We start from the raw sequence: 21692 nt of genomic DNA, 5'->3' as shown, positions 1-21692 counted from the left end.
GAAGCCATCTGGACCAGGGCATTTTTTGGTTGGAAGATTTTTTATTGTTTCTTTGATCTCAGTGCTTGAAATTGTTCTGTTCAGGAGCTCTATTTCTTCCTGGGTAAGTCTAGGGAGAGGGTGTGATTCCAAATATTTCCATTTCCTTCACATTGTCAAATTTCTGGGCATACAGTTTCTGGTAGTATTCAGAGATGATCTCTTGTATCTCTGTGGGATCAGTTGTTATTTCCCCTTTATCATTTCTGATTGAGGTTACTAGAGATTTTACTTTTCTATTTCTCATTAGTCTGGCCAATGGTTTATCTATTTTATTTATTTTTTTCAAAAAACCGACTCCTTGTTTCATTAATTTTCTGAATGATTCTTTTGTTTTCAATTTCATTGATCTCTGATTTGATTTTGGATATTTATTTTCTTCTACTGAGAAGAAGAAAGATGACAAGTGAACTAGTTGTCCACACCAAGGTAAGTGAAACTGGAGGACAGACTGGAGGATTTTCTGATTTTACATCCTTCGTATTAACCTGGATGGAAGTGGAAGACATTATTCTTAGTAAAGCATCACAAGAATGGAAAAGCATGAATCCTATGTACTCAATTTTGATATGAGGACAATTAACAACAATTAAGGTTATGGGGGGGAGGAAAAGCAGAAAGAGGGACGGAGGGAGGGGGTGGGGCTTTGGTGTGTGTCACACTTTATGGGGGCAAGACATGATTGCAAGAGGGACATTGCCTAACAATTGCAATCAATGTAACCTGGCTTATTGTTCCCTCAATGAATCCTCAACAATAAAAAAAAAAAAAAAATTTGGCTGGGCACAGGAGTTCAAGACCAGCCTGAGGAATATAGTGAAACCCTGTCTATACAAAAAATTAAAACAAAATAAAACTCAGTACAGACTATGGAAAAAGTGTGAAGTACTATAAATTTTTTAAGACTTAAGAAATTTATCCATAATTCCACTGTTCAGAGACCACTACAATAAATATTTTTGGCTTTTTAAAAAAAAAGAGGACAGCACAAAGGGCAAAGGGCCCTCACTGTCAGCAAAGGTGACATATGAATACCTCACAATTCTGCCTTGTCCTGGACGTGTCCAGGAAAGAAGGATTTACCTTTCAAAAACCACGTGAGCAAATGGTTTTGATTTCTCCTAAACAGCCTTGGGCTTATCACTCCATGTTAATTGTGACAGTAAAACAATAAAAAAAAATTAGATTTAATTTTAACTGATGTTAGTCTAGGGCAGTGAATGAAGATGATGGGCTGGAAAAATATTAATCCAGGTTGCTATTTAACATCTACCTAATGTTGAGGAGGACGCTATCAAAGACGCCTTCTCGGGACAATGAAACTTCTCAGTTATATTTTGGTTTATCGCCGGCTTCTCCTCGTGGTTTTTGCTCTGTTGCTTTTACTGCCTCTGCCTATCGTTCTCCACACCAAGGTAAGTGAAACTGGAGGACAGACTGGAGGATTTTCTGATTTTCAATTAATTTAATGGTCTTTTATTTTTCCTGTTTAACTGCCTGGCTCATAGCTGAATGAGCATTGATACTTTGTGCCTGAAGTCAGGGTGGTTGTACATCATGTTTTTTTCTGTTGTCTTTTTTTAATGGTTAGTGTTGGTTGATTTTTTCTAAAAATAGTTATATAGAATAGTCAATCAGAATTTTCCTTTGACTGTCCATTAGACAAGAGGAAGAACAGAAGTACAGTTCTTGAGATTTGCAGTGCAAGTTGCCAACCTCTGGGAGCACGCTGGGGTGGAACAATCTCTTCCCCTGAAAAAAGGCAGCCATCATGTGATCCTGGGGGGAAAAGGCAGAGGAACGGGGGTCCTGGGTTCTGACAAAGACTAGTTCACTTGTCAGCTCTGCAGCTTGGTCGCAGAATTTCCTAGAAATGTAATTTCTTCACAGGCTAAGATGGCACTAAAAACATACAGTAATTTTCTTTGTTTAATCAGAAAATCTAATAAATCATGTTCTTATAATTTCAGATTTTATTTCATTTTGGTGTACTTGTATTTATTTTTCTATTAGCTTTTAAGAGTAATCAATTTGTTAAGTCCAGAATAATAAACTAAATGCATTTTCAATCCCTCAGTAAGTTGATTGAATCAACATTCAGTGAGCACCTTCTCTGTGCAGGCACAAGAGTTACTTAGTAACTTAGAAAAGAACAGGCTTTGGAGCCAGGTTCTCTGCTTCAGATCCCAGATTCAGTATTTATTAACTATGTGATATGGGCAAATTACTTAACCTCTCTGTGCTTCTGTTTCTTTTCTTTCTTTTTTGTTTATTGTTGTTGTTGTTGCAATTTGGCCAGGGCTGGGTTTGAACCTGCCACCTTTGGTGTATGGGGCTGGCACCCTACCCACTGAGCCATAGGAACTGCCTCCTCTTTCTTTCTTTCTTTCTTTCTTTCTTTCTTTCTTTCTTTCTTTCTTTCTTTCTTTCTTTCTTTCTTTCTTTCTTTCTTTCTTTCTTTCTTTCTTTCTTTCTTTCTTTCTTTCTTTCTTTCTTTCTTTCTTTCTTTCTTTCTTTCTTTCTTTCTTTCTTTCTTTCTTTCTTTCTTTCTTTCTTTCTTTCTTTCTTTCTTTCTTTCTTTCTTTCTTTCTTTCTTTCTTTCTTTCTTTCTTTCTTTCTTTCTTTCCTTCTTTCCTCCCTCCCTCCCTCCCTCCCTCCCTCCCTCCCTCCTTTCTTTCTTTCTTTTTTTTCCTTGAGACAGAGTCACTACATCACCCTTGGTAGAGTGCTGTGGTGTCACAGCTCACAGCAACCTCCAACTCCTGGGCTTAAGCGATTCTCTTGCCTCAGCCTCCCAAGTAGCTGGGACTACAGGTGCCCACCACAACGCCCGGCTATTTTTTTGTTGTACTTGTCATGTTGTTTGGCAGGCCCAGGCTGGGTTCGAACCTGCCAGCTCCATTGTTTATGGTTGACACCATAACCACTGTGCTATGGGCTGAGCCTGCTTCTGTTTTCTTATATATAAGGTGGGATAGATGCACGCTTGTAGTGAGGATTAAATGAGTAAACTCTCATCAAGACTTACCTGCAGCCTAGCCTGACACACAGGAGGTAAGTCTCCCTAGATACGTTGTCTCCACAGCTGAGGCAATTCCAAACACTCATGGTCATAACCCCTTCTCTTCGTGGCAGAGAACTTTGTTCTCCCACAAGAGTTAAGATTATACCCATCTGGGTTAAAATAGAATCACATTATTAATGATTTGGTGGGTCCTCCAGCCCCCCTCAGATTTGGCTGCCAATGATCTGGGAATCTCTTGTGAGCTAACACAAAGTCCTTTTGGGGCTCTGTGAAGGTCTCCTCCACCTGCAAGGCTTTGGGCTGGGCCCTGCTGTGGGCAGGTTGTTTCTTGCCAGGGGCCATCTACTGGCTGCAGCATCCTGGGCCTGGCTCTCTCCTTGCACTCGGGCCTCTGGAGGCCTTGGTGGAGGGAGGGCAAACCTCCTCAGCCCTCACAGTCTAACATTGTTCTGTGCCCGCAAATTCTCACAGAATTTGGGATGAAAACAGCAGGTGCAGCTAGTGGTTTTTTGCTTTGTTGGTTTTGTCTTTCAAATTCTGTGTAACTAACCCTCTCCTTCCCCCTTGCCACTCCCATCCTGTCCCAGCTACTTTTGAGGACTCATGTGAATCTCTGGCAGCCACATCAGATGACAAATTTGAGTCCCAGACACAGAGCTCTAGTCTGCTCTCACCCCACACCCCATCTAATAAGTATGATCTAATATTTATTCCATCTAATAAGTAGATGACCTTTTGATTTTTTTATTTTAGATGAATATGAGGGTACAAATGTTTAGGTTACATTGTTTTCATTTCTAAAGTAAAGTTCAAGTTGTAGTTGAGCCTGTCACCCAGGAGACATACTGAACACCCTCACATTTGTGAACATTAGGTGAGATCCAGCCAATCGTCTTCTTTTCTCCCTGTCTCCCTTTTCTTTTCCCCTCCCCCTCACTAGCCTATACTTGTGTTTTTCTTTTTGTGTTAATAAGTATAATGACCTTTTCTTTTCAACTCCCCTGGCCCCATGGGTCTCCCAGACCCAGCTGAATTCTATCATGAACTCCCGTTGGCTCATACCTGGAGCTCTGCTCTTACATATTTTACTATTTCTGAGTTAGTCTCAACACAGGGCCTTACTTATGGCAGAGAAAACAGAAAATTAAACTAGTTACAGCAAACTTAGGCCATGATTACATCTCATCTGTGCTGCTTTTTTGACATATAAATGCATGACACTTTGATTGCCCTCCATAATTTTCAGAGAAAATGAATATAAATTTTTTGAAAAAGAAAACAAGTAAATAAAAGCAGTTTTTGTGCACGATTCATTAATTGGAAAGTGGACTATAGTTAAGAAATGTAGCCATTGTTTATTTTTTCTATGACAAAAGTACATTAGGTCTGTTCTGAAAGCAGGTGCCTGGCACCAAGTTGGCATTTGGTGAACTGTGTCCCTCTTTCCTTCCCTTCTAATCAGCTCATTTGTTAAAACTCAATTAATGTCCATGGGAGGATTTTTCCTGATATAATAACATGATTTTATTTTTTGGCCACTTTAAACACATATTTAATCATTCAATCAATTGCAAATTGAACCCACAGAATACTATTTTAACTGTTGCTTACAATAGAGGCAGGACTTCTTTCCAGAGAATGCTGGGCTTTGGAAGGTATGAAATTTAAGGAAAGCCTTATATAACATGTATGCAAATCAACTGATGGGTAACTTTCAGGTGTAAAAACTGGAGAACCAACTTCTTCTAAAGACACAGTAAGAGGGTAACTAAATAATTCAATCAAAACAAAAATCCGAGTTTGCTTTTATAAAAGCACAATAAATCTACATAATGTAGAACCAACAAGCAACAAATTATTGACTATTTTTTTTTCTTCATTTTCCTACTGGTTATTGAGTTGTTTCAATAGATTGGACTTAACTTTTTTCTTAATTCCATCTCAAATCAAAAAGAGTTACAGTGAAAAGAGACTCAAACAGGTTTTTCAAAGTAGTGTTGAAAGGGAGGGAGAACAGACTCACTTTCTGGAGTACTCATCTCTTACAGGTATTCTGCCAACCACTTTCCTCAAATTACCTTATATAACCTTTATTAAAAACTTGAGAGGCTGAGGCAAGACGATCACTTGAGCTCAGGAGTTTGAGGTTGCTGTGAGCTATGATGTCATAGCACTCTACCAAGGGTGACGAAGTGAGACTCTGTTTCACACAAAAAAGAAAAAAAAAACCCACTGATAAACACGTATGTGCTTGTCATTACACATTTGAGAGAACTGATGCTAACAGACGCGTAACTCAACAAAAGCCACCCAGAAACTGTAGAAAGTGGATTTGAACTCAGGTCCTGTCAGAACTCAAAATTTGTGCTTTAAAGTGGTTTTAGATAAGATAAATGTTTTAGTCCTTTCTATATTGTGTGTTTCTGAGGCTTTTCTCTCTCAGCCTTGTTAATCATTTATCAGCCACTCAGGCATTTCTCTTCGTGGAAGTGCTCCAGACAGATCAAATCATAGAAGAGTCTACTTTAGCCATTTCCTCACTTGACCTTGTGTTACTCAGTATCCTGAAGGTAGGAAAGTGCATTTCTAACCACTAATCAGCTTATGAGAAGTGAAGCACAAGGAACTGTGTACAAGAGTGTCATTTGCTGGGTGTTGCAGCATTCCAGCCTTGCAAATCCAACAGTCAGCTTGTTGGGATAAGGTGCACTTTGTCTTCATACTTGAGTCCAAATGCTTGCTATGGCATCTTAATGTGTCTCCTTGGAAGAGACCTTGGGACCGATTTTTCAGTGTTTTAATGGGTGTGGTATTTTATAGCAAGGCAGGAGAATATATCTCACCCTAGAACCCCATGAGCATTTAAGTAAAATAGAAGCTCAAATTGAATCTTCATGATCTCTTTTTTGTTTGAGACAGAGTCTCACTCTGTTGCTCCAGGCTAGAGTGACGTGGTGTCAGGCTAGCCCACAGCAATCTCAAAATCCTGAGTTCAAATGATCCTCCTGGCTCAGCCTCCCGAGTAGCTGGGACTATAGGCGCCCACCATAAGGCCCAGCTTATTTCGCTATTTTCAGTAAGACAGGGTCTTGCTCTTGCTCAGGCTGGTCTCAAATTCCTGAGCTCAATGTATCTTCTTGCGTTGGCCTCCTCCAGGGCTAGGATTACAGGCATGAGCCATAGCACCCAGCTCTAATCTTTGTAAATTGACTACTATTATTCAAGTTTTGCAGATTAGAAAGAGAGAAAGGAACAAGTAGCTTGCCAAAATCTAGCTACACAGATGTTTTAACCAACGTCTGTCTGATGCTAGACCCCATGATTATAACCACAACTGATAGCTATGTCTTTATACCTTCCATCATGAGTGTAAATATACTCTAATACACTGTGTAAATCTTACGTTGCTAATGAGATTCTGTTTTGTTATTAATTCACACCGAAGCATCAGAAATTATTTTTAATTGTCCCCTGAACATAAAAGTAATCTTCGTCTTTTTCCAATTAGTAATTATCAGTAAACACGCCTGTAATGTAATTAATGCCATTACTATTTATTTGAATGAAATAATCACACTGAATTTTTCCTATTTTAGAAACAAATTTCTCAAATATGTCAAGATATAAAACTGAAGACTGGCCTAGGCTATGTGCCATAGTCCTAGTGGTATCTTTTGTGAAGCTCTGCTCTTTTAGGACTGGGTCTAGCATTTGGTTCATTTTTACTCTTTTCAGTTTTCTCTACTATTTCCTTATTTTTCCAGTTCTTATTTTTTATTTGTATTTCTAGTCATAAAACAAAAAGACAGAAAGGCCAGGTGTGTTTGAGGAGTAGTGAGAGGATAAAATTCAGCAACAACACACGGTATGTGTAGCGCATTTCTTCCTGGGAGGCTTTGCTCGCTCTGATTTGCCCATTCATTGGGGATCCCCTTTTTGAGAGAAGACAAAGAAACAACCACATTGGTGTTGAGCAGCACTCCCTTGCTGCTGGGTTGTACAAAAAGACCAGATTTCAATTTTCTCTCAGGTATTTCTGGCTTTCCTTAGAAAATACCTAGTATTCTAACTTTGGATGTCAATATATTCACGTGAAGCATCATGACTTTCCAAGTTAGAATGGATATTATAATAAATAAATGATACATAATGAGAGACGTGTGGTGCTACTTCTAAAAATAAAGTAAACAGATGGGAGAAATAGAATGATTGGAAGGAAATGTAAACTTCAATGTGAGAAAGCATCTACTAGAAGAGGGAGGTGGCAGGCTGAGAAGTCTGTCAAAGACGATGCAGATGAGTGGGAGAGAATGTGAAAAGACTGTAAGTGAAAGAAAAGGGAGGGGAGAAATTCCAAGAAAACATAAAGAATTCTTAAATGGCCAAATCAAATAGTTAAATATACTAATGGAAGCAATGGAGATTGCCTTCAGCTTTGGTTTAAAAATATTGTAGGGATTTAAGATTCAGAAGAAGATGCTATAAATGCCAAGAAAGTGAATGTTTGAGACACCAGAGTGCAGAAATGATGGAGGGCAAGAAAAAAATTGGGAAACATGTTAATGGTAGTGCGATAAATGAACAAAACCAGAAAATCCAAGTTTGATGTATTTTTGTTTTACAAATGTGTTATGAGAACTTTCTAAGTCCAAGGTGTCATGCCAGGTGAATTGTGTGAAATGAGCAGGAGTCTAAGTTCGTGTTTCTGCCTTCAAGGAGATTGCAGAATTGCTGGAAAGTCAGTATATGCTATGACCAGGTTAGTGACAAAATAAAGTTGTACGTAAACCTGTGCGAAATGATTTAAATGAAACATTTGTGCCACGGCCGTGTAATTTAAAGGTGGATAAATCACTAAGATTCATCACCCTCCAGGCACTCCATTCCCCCAACCCCACACCAAGCCCCTTATTCACCACCTGATACTCCTTCTATTTTCCTTATCCCAGAAAATGCTCCTCTTCACTGCTTCCCAGGCCAGAAACCTGCGTGTCATCGCAGCTGCTGCAAATATCCATAAGCCCTCATCATGCAAAGGATTCTGTGTCACCACAATCTAAATCCTCCCAAATCCCCTCTCTTCACCCCTCTGCTTATTTCTGTCCATTTTGCTGCTAGTGCTGCTTTGATCAAGGCTGTCTTCACCTCATTCTTTCGTAGAGCATTTTTCACACTCTTAATCTCCCAAAGTCTCCTGCCAAGTACTCTTTGTAAAATGCCAACTCAGTCCTATTGTGCGGCTGGTCAAACTTCTTCAATGGCTCCCTTTTAACTATAGGGAAAAAAATATCTAAATAAAGCAAGAGTACATTGATGGGATTTACTCTTTTGTCCTTTTTTTGTCCTAACAAGAGTTCCCAAAGCCCCTAAAACATATCACCCATATTCACACGTTCCACGGTAGCAATACTTCGCTATCTGCAGTCTCCAGGATACGCGACTACCTTGCCTCTCTGCCATGGTGCATACTGTGGCCTCTTCCTAGAATTCCTTCTCCTTTTGCCCCCACCTTATTGGGAAGGGAGGCTCAGGCCATGATGCAAATTGAGAATCATTCTTAATGCTTTCACCACAGCACAGAAACATTGGCCTTCAGTGTACATTCTATGTTGCACTTTTATCTTCGCCTCCCGCTCTGTACTGTAAATAAGAACATGGAGCATGTTGCTTAGTTTCTGTCTCGTCCAGCACCAAACACAATGCTTGTCACAGAGCAGATAGTCAATAACTGCTGAATGGATGGATGGATGATGAATGAATGATCTTGCCAGGCACAAGGATGTAGGGCTAAAGCTGGAGCTGGTGGGAAGGACAGGACACAGGGGAAAGTATTGGATAGATGGACGGGAAGTCAATAGCGTGAAAAGAACGATGAAGGAACACAACAGGTGTGGGCGAAACAGGAAGGTGTCTCTTCTACAAAGCTCCTCTTTGCTTTCATGCTGTATTTTTATTTATCATTTGGTCATATTAATAAATGTGCCAATGCTGAGCTTCATAACTACTATTACAAATTGCCAATATTATTTCCATTTTGTAGATGAACAGAAACTCAAAGAGGTTAAGAAATGTGCCTAAAGGCACACAGTCCATCCAAGAAGCCAGAGGGTTTGAACACAAACCTATCTGACTCCCAAGTTCATAGAAGTCATTGCCTCTTTTAATGCTATCTATATCAGATGCTATAACACCTGTGCTGTGTTTGCCTTATTCCCCTGTTTCTGCATTTGGAATCACAAACGCATGCATTGAGATGAGGCCTCTTTTAGCCTGGATTACAGAGTAACCTCTACCAATGACAGACAAATAGTATGAGTAAGAAATAACCTGTGGTTATTTTAAGCTTCTAAGATTTGGGGAGTTTTGCCACAGCACAGCCTAGGCTGCCTTGACTTCCATAGCATCGTCTACAAAGTTCCTCAAGTGATTCTGGCATGCTTGCCCTTGACTCATTTTCTCATCTATAAAATGAACAAGATTATTTTCAAAAATTTTCAAGATTGTAGCTCAGTTGCCCCAGATTTACTTTGATACTTGTATAAAATCACAACCTCTTACCATGGAAAGTACAGGAGGCATTACTGGTTTTTGTTTGTTTGTTTGTTTGTTTGTTTTGCAATATTGCAGGGGTACAACTGTTTCAGTTATATAAATTGCTTTTGTGCAGTTTGAGTCAAGTTACGAGGGCGCTGATCGCCCAGATAGTATGCACTGTGTCCCTGGTGTGTGCATAGCTTCTTCTGCCCCTCCCGCCTGCTCCATTTCCATTGAGTTTTTCTTTTATACGTTCACCAAACATGCTATACATTTAAGAGATGCCACCCTGGGTGGTTCTGAAGCAGTTAATTCATGGACTGCATTTCTATCACAGTCAGATTTGAGAACTAGGTGATCTCTATTTTTGCCCCAGCTCCACTGTATGCATGGTGTGTGGAAATAGTACGTTGTGGGTGCTGGAGAGAATGAGTGAAAGGGAGGAGTAAAATTTTTCCTGGTTGTTTCCATTCTAGGGCTACTAATTGCCTTTCACTGCTACCTGTTTGGGCTAAAAACTATCAAGAAATGCTAGTGATTTTTTTCCCCTTGAATTTGTAATTGATCGCCTTCTTATTCCATCTTCCAAGATGAGGCTATTTCAGAGCATTTTAGGCTTTGCAATTAACATGGACTGAGTCTTGAGAAATCACTGCTCGTGAAGGGGATGGGAGTATCAAGAACCATGCAAAGCCCTTTACAGGTGCTGCCAAATAATAATAGTGTTTTTCTTGCCATACACAGATTGAGAATGCATGATTTTTTTTCCTTTCTTAATTGCTTTGTGTTGTCCTTAGAAAATCAGTTGCAGAGAGTGAGGCCTGTGATTGGTCCTGCTTTCTTCACGCTGTGCTGGGAGATCATACCCACATCTGTACTAATTCATCAGCCAAATTACTCCCTAATATCAGTGAGTGTGTCATTTAAAAAGGGGAAAGGGATAAAAAAAAAAAAAGCCAGTATTTTAAAACTGAATTTATACTTCATTTCTTTGTGGGGCTATAATTTAAAAGAGAACCAAGGTGATTTTTAAATATAATCAGCCACATTCCCCAAGATAATTTGGCAGTCAGAGCTTTGTGAGGGGAAAAACAAAAATAAATATCCAAATTTCCTAGTCATAGTTTTATTTGCTTTTTCTGTCCCTGCCAGCAAGTGCCCTGGTTGCACTTGGCTGAGGTCGTTAAGACCTGATAAGACTGTGATATTGTTCAATGGGAGCTGGAGAAGCGGGCAGGTCAGAAATGGGGAATTAGCCTAGACAGGTAAACACTTTAGTTCCGATACTGATTATCAACAAGAGAGATAAGGGATCTGGGAAAAATGTAGAGACGTCACCCACTGGCGTGAGTATCAAGATATCCAGTGCTGGGGTGAAAAAAGAAAAGGGAATGAGGAAAGAGAAAGGAGCTCTTAAGCTACGAATCTTATGCCTATGCCTGTTTATATATGGATCAAGATATATGAATAAAAATAACAGTAGAAAGAAGACGAAGAAGAAGGACATTCACTAAACAAATATTATCGAGCACATACTTTTTGTTGGGCACTGGTTCATGGATGAAGAATAGGTTGTAAATTTGAAAAACACATTATAGAATCCCTGGGAGTTTTTATGTGAATTTTATCCCAACTCTATCATGTACTAGCAGTGTGATCATTGAACCTTAGTTCAATATGGAATTACAAAATCTACCCGATAGAATTTTGGTGAGTATGAAATAAGTGGTGTGGGGCATCAAATATTGCATCTGGCATGTACAGCGTTTGTGAATGTTATTTTCTCATCCAATGACTTAATCATAAGTCAGAAAACAGATGTATCTCATTCCCTGGAAAATATTCTTACATTTTAAATAAGTTTTTCTATCTATAAAGCCTATGATCAACAATCTGGATAAGGTTTTATACAACCAAGTCTCCCCCTCCTGAAGCCCTTTCTCGACTCTAAACACAAATAAAATGAACATTTCTATAGGTCAAAATGGGTCAGAAAAGCAAATAAGTGACTTCAAAGTGAGAACTTGTGGTTTAAAGTACTCCTACATTTTTCTGGGGCTAGAGTCAAATTCAGTGCCAGATACTAAAAGCTGGACAGTGTTTTTTTTCAAAGCTGTAAAAGACCAAACAAACAAACAAAAAGTAGCTAGACTAATGTAGCTTCTAGGAAGCAGACGCTCTCCAGCCTCTAGCCAGGACTTCCCGCCAAGCTACCTGACCCAGCTAGATCACCGAATCTGTATTATCCTGGCAGGAAAGGGACTCCAGGCTGCTGACACGAAACCCACCCAGACAGGGAAGTAAGGGCTGAATGGAAGCGACTGTGAAACTGCTAGATCAGGAACAATGAGTGTAGGAGAAAACAAGAAAGTAAAACAACTGACACTCAGATGGTTTTGAAAATAAGATTTCAAAAGACAATAAAATAATTAAGAAAGACTGACAAAATAAACTTAGATGAAACAAAAATATTGGGGAAATTAGCAAGTCAGGAAAGAAAAAAATCCACAAAAAGAGAACCAAATTATTTTTAAAAATAGAAATATAAAGCAAGAACAGGTGAAAATAAAAATGAGTTAGATACTCTGGCAATGAAAAATTTGGCCCCTAAAATTTGAAAAACAACAAAAAACAAGAAACTTCAACAGATGTTCGGTTTGGAGGTATCAGGTGGTCCTGTTAGCCAGCTTCCCTAGGGACCACTTCTGCCCTTTGGCTCAGGTGGAATCAGAGATGAGTTTTAGAGACCATCTATAATGCTCTAGCAATTTATTTATTCCCGCAGCACTTACAGCAGAAGCAGGCCAGATATAGTTAGGTGAACCACTGCCCAGAAGGTTTCTATCCAAAGACAATTCTCAGAATTTGAAAAGTTGTTCTCCCTTTTTTACACCCATATTTGGCTTTGGTGAGTTATCAAGTGTTTCTTCCATAAAAAGTGTTTAACTATTCTTATAAGGGTAAGCTCTTTTTGTTCGTTTATGAAAGTTGTATCTGTGCTGAGGTGGTCTTGTCCCCCTTGAAATCCTCAGGCCAGCCTTGAAAATCTCTGGGCCAAAGTGCATCACGTTGCTAAGTGACACATAATGTCAACCCTCCTGCGTGACATACCAGGTGACATCTAGTGTCAGTGAGTAGCTAGACTAATGTAGCTTCTAGGAAGCAGAAGCTTTGAGTGAGCTTTATAGCTATCATTAATCTTATAGCCACACTCTGTCTGTTGTAGTATAGTACAAGATGAAATAAACTTTAAACAAGTATATGTGAAGATATTATCAGTGAACTGAGACAGAACACTAGGAATTCATCTGACATATCAGACAGAATAATTAAGAGATTTTTTTTTTTTTTTTTTTGTTTTTTGTTTTTTGTAGAGACAGAGTCTCACTGTACCGCCCTCGGGTAGAGTGCTGTGGCGTCACACAGCTCACAGCAACCTCTAACTCCTGGGCTTCCGTGATTCTCTTGCCTCAGCCTCCCGAGTAGCTGGGACTACAGGCGTCCGCCACAACTCCCGGCTATTTTTTTGTTGCAGTTTGGCCGGGGCTGGGCTTGAACCCGCCACCCTCGGCATATGGGGCCGGCGCCCTACTCGCTGAGCCACAGGCGCCGCCCAATTAAGAGATATTTTTAAGTGAGAGAATAATCTGAAGAATGAATCAGAATGTCACCAACCACATAAAACTATTCTTGAAAAAGAGAATTAAGGAGAGACTATATTCAAAATAATAATGGCTGAATTCTCCATAATTAAAGAAGAGTCTCATGCATTTCTAAATGCAAACAATTTAATTAAATTTTAATCCATATTTACACATCATAAATTAAACTTCAGATCAGAGATAAGGAGAAATTTTAAAGCTACATAGCACAAAAGGAAATAAAAATCTCTTCAAAAGGGTAATAATTAAATAAATATCTCATTCTCAACAATAATGAAGATACCTAACAGATATCTTGTTAGGTAGATATCTAACAGACCCTTGTGGAGAAACCCACAAAATATTATGGAAGACATTTAATGAACATACAAATGAATAGAGAAGTTTATAGATGAAAATACTTAAGGCTATTTATTACTCTATAAATTCTATTCGAGTTAAAATCTAAATAGTTTCCAACTTAAACTGTACTTTTTGAAAATTCAAAAAGAAGAATAAAAGCCTAATACTTTCAAGACAAGTTTGAGAAAAATGTAAGACAAGAGATTTGCTGTACAGATTGTAAAGCTTATTTAAATGTACACAGCTATGAGTTAATAATAAAAAAGTAAATATTAGGAAAACTACCAAAATAAAAAATAAAAATAAAAGGTATAAACATTGAAAGAGCATGATAATTCTGCAAGAACTGATTTTTAGCAAGTGGTAGTGGGAAATGGGGAGGGAAAATAAGGGTACAGAAGCATTTATGTAGAAATTTATTTGTGGAAATTCAGCATAGGAAATACGTTAACAACATGAATTAGTAGGTAGAAGATGAACCATTCAATATAAAAAGCCAGAGAACTTAGTCTATTTAGAGAAAAAATTACATACCAGATCCCTATATAAGTCAATTAAAGGCCAACACTTAAAATTATTTTTTAACTTTAGAAAACTGTGAAAATGTATAAAATAGGAAGATTTTCTCATGCAAGATAGTAAAAACATAAAACATAACAGAAAAGTTACTGCATTAAGATTAAAATCCTCTTTTCAACCAAAGATATAATAAAGCAAATTTCATAGACAAGCTAGAGACTAAGATAAATGTCTACAAATACGTAATTTATAAGGAAAGAATATTAAGGATCTAAAAATAACTCCATAATTTATGAGAAAAAGCAGAGAGAGGGGAGGCGGGAGGGGGCGGGGCCTTGGTGCGTGCCACACCTTCTGGGGGCAAGACATGATTGCAAGAGGGACTTTACCTAACAAATGCAATCAGTGTAACCTGGCTTATTGTACCCTCAATGAATCCCCAACAATAAAAAAAAAAAAGAAGAAGCAGCAGCAAACAACCCAACAGAGAAATGGAAAATAACTTTAAATCGGTAATTTGCAAAAGAGAAATAATTATGTTATAACCATGAAAAATACTTCACTGGTATTCAAGCAAATGCAAATTAAATAACTTTTCACACCATCATATTGTCAAGTAAAAAAAGTAATCCAATATACTAAATTTGGTGAAATGGAACCATTGACATTGTTGGTGCTAACATAAACTAGAACAACCATCTTGGATAGTAAATACGTAATACCTAGTCATGTCCAAACAGACACTTTCCACCCAGAAATTCCACTGCTAATTTTTCACTCTAGCTTAGAAAATCCCCTTTCCATATCCATGTATGTGGTGATAGGTAGAAAGATATTCGTAGCTTTACAGCCTTATAATAGTGAAACATAGAGGGAAAAGTCCAAACAATCATCAGTAGGAAAATACTGATGATTAAAATAAAATAAATAGTAACACATTGATAACAAATAATACTATATCAATTAAAAGGAAGTAATAACAGTTCTACATGCAGGAACATAAATGCATTTGAAATACATAAAATCCTGTTGGAGAAAACAAGTTGCAAAATGATATAGAGCAAATGTTATTTAATTTTAAAGCCACATGTTGTTTACTAATGTATTCATGTCTACATGCAGGAAAATCACAAAAATGGGCTGGAAAGGATACACACTGCATTGTAGACAGCGGTTAACTTTGGGGACAGACAGAAAAAGCAATGAAGGAGTGGTCCTTATCAGTCCTGAACTATATGCAGAACACTTTATTTACTTAAAGAATTCAGCCAATTGTGGGAAAATGTCAACATCTGTTAAATGTGAAAAAGTGTACAAGTGTGTTCTAAGTATTTCATAATTTTGAAAACTTTTTTAACAACTATATTGCTAAAATGTTTCTAGTACTTTCAATTAGTTTTTAAATGTAGGGTAATGAAAACTGCCCATAATAGTTTCGTAACTCTGGAAGTGTGAGAAAAACTTCTCACAGTGGGAAAGATGGAGATAGCTATGCATGAGCCAGCCAGGCATGGTATAGACACACAGAGCCGGATTGGAGTTAAGTGACTTTCCACTTCATCTGACCTTCTGGAATTCCCTCTGCTTTCTATACAACTGCCTCTCTCTGGCTGCATATGATTTGTTGGCAGAATTTCTTGACGTAATGTTTAAAAGTGGCAAGAAGCATAGAAATTTTTGAGCAGACAACTAATATTTTTGAGGAAGTCCTTTGGGATATTTTTTTAATTGCTTCAGACTCATTGAAGGTACAAATAATTAGATCACATGGTACGCATTTGTTAAAGTCCCTCTTACAATTGTGTCCTGCCCATAACCATACATACACCATACACCAAGCCATACACCATGACCCCCATCCCTCTGCTTCCTCCTCTCTCCCCATGCCCTAGTTCTCCTGGCCCCCACATTGAATTGATTTGAATTTTTCTCTCATATAGATATATATACCATGGGATACTATTCACCCATTTAAAAAGATGGAGACTTATCAGTGTAACCTGGCTTATTGTACCCTCAATGAATCCCCAACAATAAAAAAAAATAATAAATAAATAAATAAATAAAAGATGGAGACTTTACATCTTTGTACTAACTTGGATAGAGTTGGAACATATTCTTCTTAGTAAAGTACCACAAGAATGGAGAAACAAGAATCCAATGTAATCAATTCTAATGAGAAGCTAGTAGACGATCTAATATATACCTTCTGGGATTTGTTTCTCATTTTTGTTTCTTTATTTTGAGAAGGAATCATAATTTTTTTTAAAAGTGTGAGGTCAATGGTAGTCATAATTCCATATTATTTTCTCTTTCTATATTTTCCTTCCCAATAAATAAATAAAGTGAAAGTAAACATTATTTTTTGTTGCTATCTTTCAGTTTAAGAATTCATAATGCTCAAGTATGTTGCTATCTCTAGAACAGAATTTGATTAAAATATTAATTTGACTAAAATCTAATAAAAATATTAGATGTATCAATAATTTCCACTGTACTTTGGGGTAGTTTGGAGGGGGAAAAGAGATTCATTCACAATACTTTGGGGTGGTTTGAAGGGGGAAAGAGATTCATGAGATTCAAGAGATTCCACACTCTAACTTGACAACTGACCTCATCGTTCTGTTGTTGTGCTGGTTGTATGTGATGATGGTGACAGGGTGGCAGTTATGTTTGAAGAGTAAGGGTCCTGTCAAGAAGCTTCATAAAGAGAGGGAGAAGAGAAAATTTGGAAGAGATTAACAGGAGACAAATGCTATCGCTTGAGAAAATGTATCACTCTATGATTTTTTAGTGACAAAATGAAACTATTTTATTCTGTACCTCAAAACTGTTTCTAGAAATCAAGTATCCAGGCTCCCTTTTGAATTGTAACAAAGGCAAGTTCTGAGTTTTCTTCCTCATCAGAATAATCTGTTCACTGAAACTACCCTCATATTAGTTTTTTTAAAAACAGATGTAATAAGAAAGAACAAAATTTTTGTTTTTCTTTATATTAAGCATTTTTATTCTTTTTATCAAGAATATTCACAGATCTTTGATTCCAAACAAAACAAATAACCCTGCATACTTTAATATGATAACCTTAAAAGAAAATACTAGGAATCGTGTCTGGGCTTAACTTCTGTTATTAAATGCCTAAGGACTATTGATGGAAAGAATTCTTTTCTGCCCACAACTCCAAGCCTGACTAAGAAAGATCACAAAATACAGAACAGAAATTGAAGGAAGGAGCTATTCTGGCTATTAATAGGATGTCTGTATAATTTATCAGCCAAAGAGGCACATCTTTTAGAATGAAGAGGGCTGCTAATAAGAAGGGACACCTGTACAACAGGTGTAAACCAGCTCAGTCCTGAGAAAACCAGGACAGATGGTAATCCTACCCATTAGAGAGCATGCAGATGATTCTAAAATTCACATTGAGCAAAAAGAACAAAGCTGGAGGCATCATACCTCCAAAATATAGTACAAGGCTATAGTACCAAAAAGCAGGATACTAGCATAAAAACAGTCACATAGACTAATGAAATAGAACAGAAGACACAGAAATAAATCTACACTTTTATATCAGTTAATTTTCAATAAAAGCATCAAGAACACACAATGGAGAAAAGGCCAGTTTATTCAGTAAATGTCGTTGGGAACACTGGATAGCCGTGTGCAGAACCATGAAATTAGACCCTTGTCTCTCAACATGTACAAAAATTAACCCAAAACAAATTAAATACTTAAATATAGGACCCCAAACTATGAAAATACTAGAAGAAAACATAAGGGAAAAGCTCCATGACATTGGTGTGGATGCTGACTTTTTGGAGATGCCCTCCAAATCTTACGAACCAAAAGCAGAAATAGACAAATAGAATTACCTTGAACTTAAATGCTTCCGTACATCAAACCATAAACAGAAGGAAGAGACAACCCAGAGAATAAGAGAAATATGTGTATACTATATACTTAATATCTAAAATGTAGGAGGAACTCAAACAACTCAATATTAACAAAAAATATAACTCAATTTAAAAATAAGAACAGGACCTGAAGAGACATTTCTAAAAGAAGATATACAGGCTGACAGGTATACGAAAAAATGAAGGAAGGAAATGCAAATCAAAACCACAATGAGATATCACCTCACATCATTAGAATGGCTAATACAAAAAAGATAAAAGACATCAAGTGTTGGAAAAAATGTGGAGAAACACCTTGCACGCTGTTGTTGAGAAGCCGACATCTGCAGCTTTGAGACTTTGTGACATGGACCATTCTCACTGGGGTTAGAAGATAGCTCAGGGCCGCACACAATAAACATGACTTTATCTGTCAAATTCTAAAAAGCAAAAATAATAAGGAGCACTCCTATTGGAGTCATTCTGTTTTCTTCCATTTATAGCCCTTTTGAGATGCTTTCCTTCAGACATGGAAAAATGGGACAATTTTCACAAATTTAGAGAAGGCAGCCATCAGGGACAATAGGGATACAGTTCTACAGCCAGCTGTAATTATAATCCCCTGGGACTCATATGCAAAAATATGAAATGCATGTATGTGTTTGGGGGAATATCCATGGAGGAGACATAAAATTAAACTGCACAAGGAAGGATGGACAGGTTTTCCAAATAGGTTATAAATCCAGGGATTCCGCTTGGGCAGAAGGATACTACTTGGAAGCAAGTTTCTAGACCCAGAGTTAAAGGAGATGGAAGGTCTGGAAAAGGGTATAGCTTAGCACTTTTCAAACTTTAACCAGGATAAGAATCATCTGGAAAACTCGACAGTGCTGATTGACTTGGTGTGTCAGGAGAAGGGCCTGACACTGTGCATTTCTCACAAGCTTCCAGATCCTGCTGATGCAACTGGTTCAAGGGCCACATGGTAGGGTGGGAAAGGGGTCAAAGGACAAATGAGCAATCTGAGTGTTGATTCTGGGATGGTGAAGCAAGGCTTGAACAGCAGAGCAGGCAGGCAGTATTTCTTCCTACCAGAGATTTACTCAAATGCTGACAAAAGCTGAGGAGGTAGGAAGGTGAGCGAAGTGGTATGGTTGTACCTCTGTGGTGGTGGGGACCACTGCCGAGCGCAAGCTGACCACTGAAGGAGAGGCTGGAGAATTGCTGCCGTGGAAGAACATGATCCCAATGTTACCAAATCCCTCAGGGTTTTAAGAGAAGCCAGAAATTAGGACTTTATTTTTATATTAAATCTTCTGGTTTGTAAATCCTGTCTCAAATTACACATACACACACACACACACAAAATTATGAGTCAAATAAATAGAATTTTCTCAATAGTCCTGGCCATCAGTTTGTAACTGCTTCATCCACTCCATGTAACAAGGTCAAAGGGTCCAAAATACGGGCACAATAGAAACTAGCACAGGAGAGTATGTGGGGGCTTACTAGTATAACGCTTGGCTGAAGTTTACGAATTAGAGTTTTAAAAAAGTATACGTGGTGAGGAACAAGGATTAGAACTTAAATATGCAGAAGACATGTAAAGACGACTCTGGGAACAGAGAGCTAATGTCAGGAAGTATTGAGTTAAGACTTATTATAGGTGGCTTTGAATACAAAATGAGGACTTTAAATCGCTTTCAATAAGCAAATGAAAGTCACCAGCTTCTTATTGCTCTAAGTCAGAGTTGCCCTACTTAAAATGTGAAAGAAGTCCAAGAAAGCTAAAAATTTAATACTTGAAATTTTGCTCTTTGTTTTGCCTTCAAATTTGCCCCATCTGAGGCAACTATGACTCTCTAGCTAAAGTAGACCCACTTTAATGAGAATGTTCAACAGTGCAGCAAGGGTTCGACGGGGCAAACAAAATTACCTAGTGCCAAGTATCGTACCTGTTTTTCTGATGTTTTAGTTAATCTTTATAGGTTGGTGCTCCATCAGGGTGGCTTAGCCCCTTAATCTAGCTTTATGTAGGGGAATGCCCCTTTATGTAGGGGAGTAAGGGCTTAAGGGGTGGCTTAGCCCCTTAACCTAGCTTTATGTAGGGGAATGATAAAAGCAAAATGGATTCGGGGAAGTGATCTTGTTTGGGAACAGCCTTGCTGTGGTGGGGTGGCATAGAGGCAGAGGAGTGGATGTGAGAAGTAAAATGAGAGAGGAATAGACAGGACCTCCCAATTAGAGAGCAAGATAGAAAAGGGTCCCTTTTGTCTTGGAAACCTAGGATCTTACAAGGATGATAGAAAACGTCAAGTCATAAGGAGAAACTTTGGCGTTCTCCATATGTTCTCATTTAGAGAAAATGCACAACCTTTCTTTTACATCGGCATTTTAAATGAAGCTCGTATTCACGAATTCTCTCTAGAGCAGTTCAGGAAGATTCAGCCAAAGCTCAGCTATATTTTGCTGTTTTATTGTTTGTCAAGACTGTAGATGTAGACTCTGTATAAAACTGTCAACATCAAAATGCCTTTATTCTTTCTTCTTCAAAAGATATCACAATAACGATATGGCATCAGGCCGGCTTGTTAAGGTTTCTTAGAAACCCACTGAAGGTGCAGCGATGTTGGGCGACACCAGCCCAGAGGACCTGTCCAGAGGTAGGTGAATCAGAGGAAGCAGAACTAGGCATTGTATAAACTGTAAGTAAAAGAACTCATTTAACCCAAATGAGTTGTTGTGAATTTTTCAGGCACAACTTAAAATTTTCAGAGAGTAAGCAGTGTGAGAGCAAAGCAGAGGCACGTGATAGCTGCCAACCTTTATCGATCACTTGGCACATTCTGAGTGATTTCATATAATCTTGTCTATGTAAGTCAAATATAATAATAAAATGTAACCACTGAACAGTGTCCTAAAACAGAAACCTACACTTTTTTTTTTTTTTTTAAGACAGAGTCTCACGATGTTGCTCTTAGTAGAGTGCTATGGAATCACAGCTCACGTACCTTATCATTGCCTTTTCTCTGAGACAGAGTATTAGTCTGAGTGTTAGGCATAGTATCCCTAGGGAAAACTTTTCCTTTCCCTTTTAGTAAGGACCAGAGGACGACAAGTGTGCATGGGTCAGACCCAATCAGAAATTGGGTCATTCCCATCAAGGAATGCAATTAGAAAGAAGGTGTCCTGCCCTGGGGAAAGGCTGTAACCTGACTATTTCGGCACTCTAGTAGCTCTGGAAGTACATTGTATAGGCTGAGTGAAGATGAGTGAAAACACCCATATGCACATACATGTATAAATAAATATACACATAGAGTGTACACGCTCATGACATGAGCACAGAAAATTGACTATATAATGTGCTGGGGGAATGGGGACTGAAGATCCCAAACTTGGCAAGGGAAAGCATCCCCAGAAAAAGAGGAAAACTAAAAAGTAAGCTGGGTGAGCCGGAACAAAGAAAAGTTAGCTAGTTTACATTTAAGCTAGCCATTGCTAGCAAGCTTCTTGCCTTTTCTAAAATTCTAGCCTGTTGGGACATAGCTTACAAACACCCCTACTGGGTCTGTGAGCATTCTGAGGAGAATAATGGTCATAGAAGAGGCTATGACAATGTCCTGGAAAAGATACACCTTCTGGGTGTTTCCTGCCCATTAAACAGGCAAAGCAGAT

At 38.2% G+C, this 21692-nt stretch overlaps 1 protein-coding gene across 1 annotated transcript in view; it reads left to right on the top strand.

Annotated features, from left to right (window-relative positions):
- Window positions 1–1272: 1272 nt before the first annotated feature.
- SLC13A1 (solute carrier family 13 member 1) overlaps window positions 1273–21692 on the top strand; it is a 90684-nt gene continuing 70264 nt past the window's right edge. The window contains exon 1 of the mRNA XM_053553809.1: window positions 1273–1454. Coding sequence (XP_053409784.1) covers window positions 1356–1454 — 99 coding nt within the window. The 5' untranslated portion in view covers window positions 1273–1355. The remainder of the gene's footprint in view (window positions 1455–21692) is intronic.

The sequence above is a fragment of the Nycticebus coucang genome, chromosome 11 (genome assembly GCF_027406575.1).
Source record: "Nycticebus coucang isolate mNycCou1 chromosome 11, mNycCou1.pri, whole genome shotgun sequence".
In the NCBI taxonomy this organism is placed as follows: domain Eukaryota; kingdom Metazoa; phylum Chordata; class Mammalia; order Primates; family Lorisidae; genus Nycticebus; species Nycticebus coucang.
The sequence above is the reverse complement of the archived record's forward strand: the minus strand, read 5'-3'. Positions and strand labels throughout refer to the sequence as shown.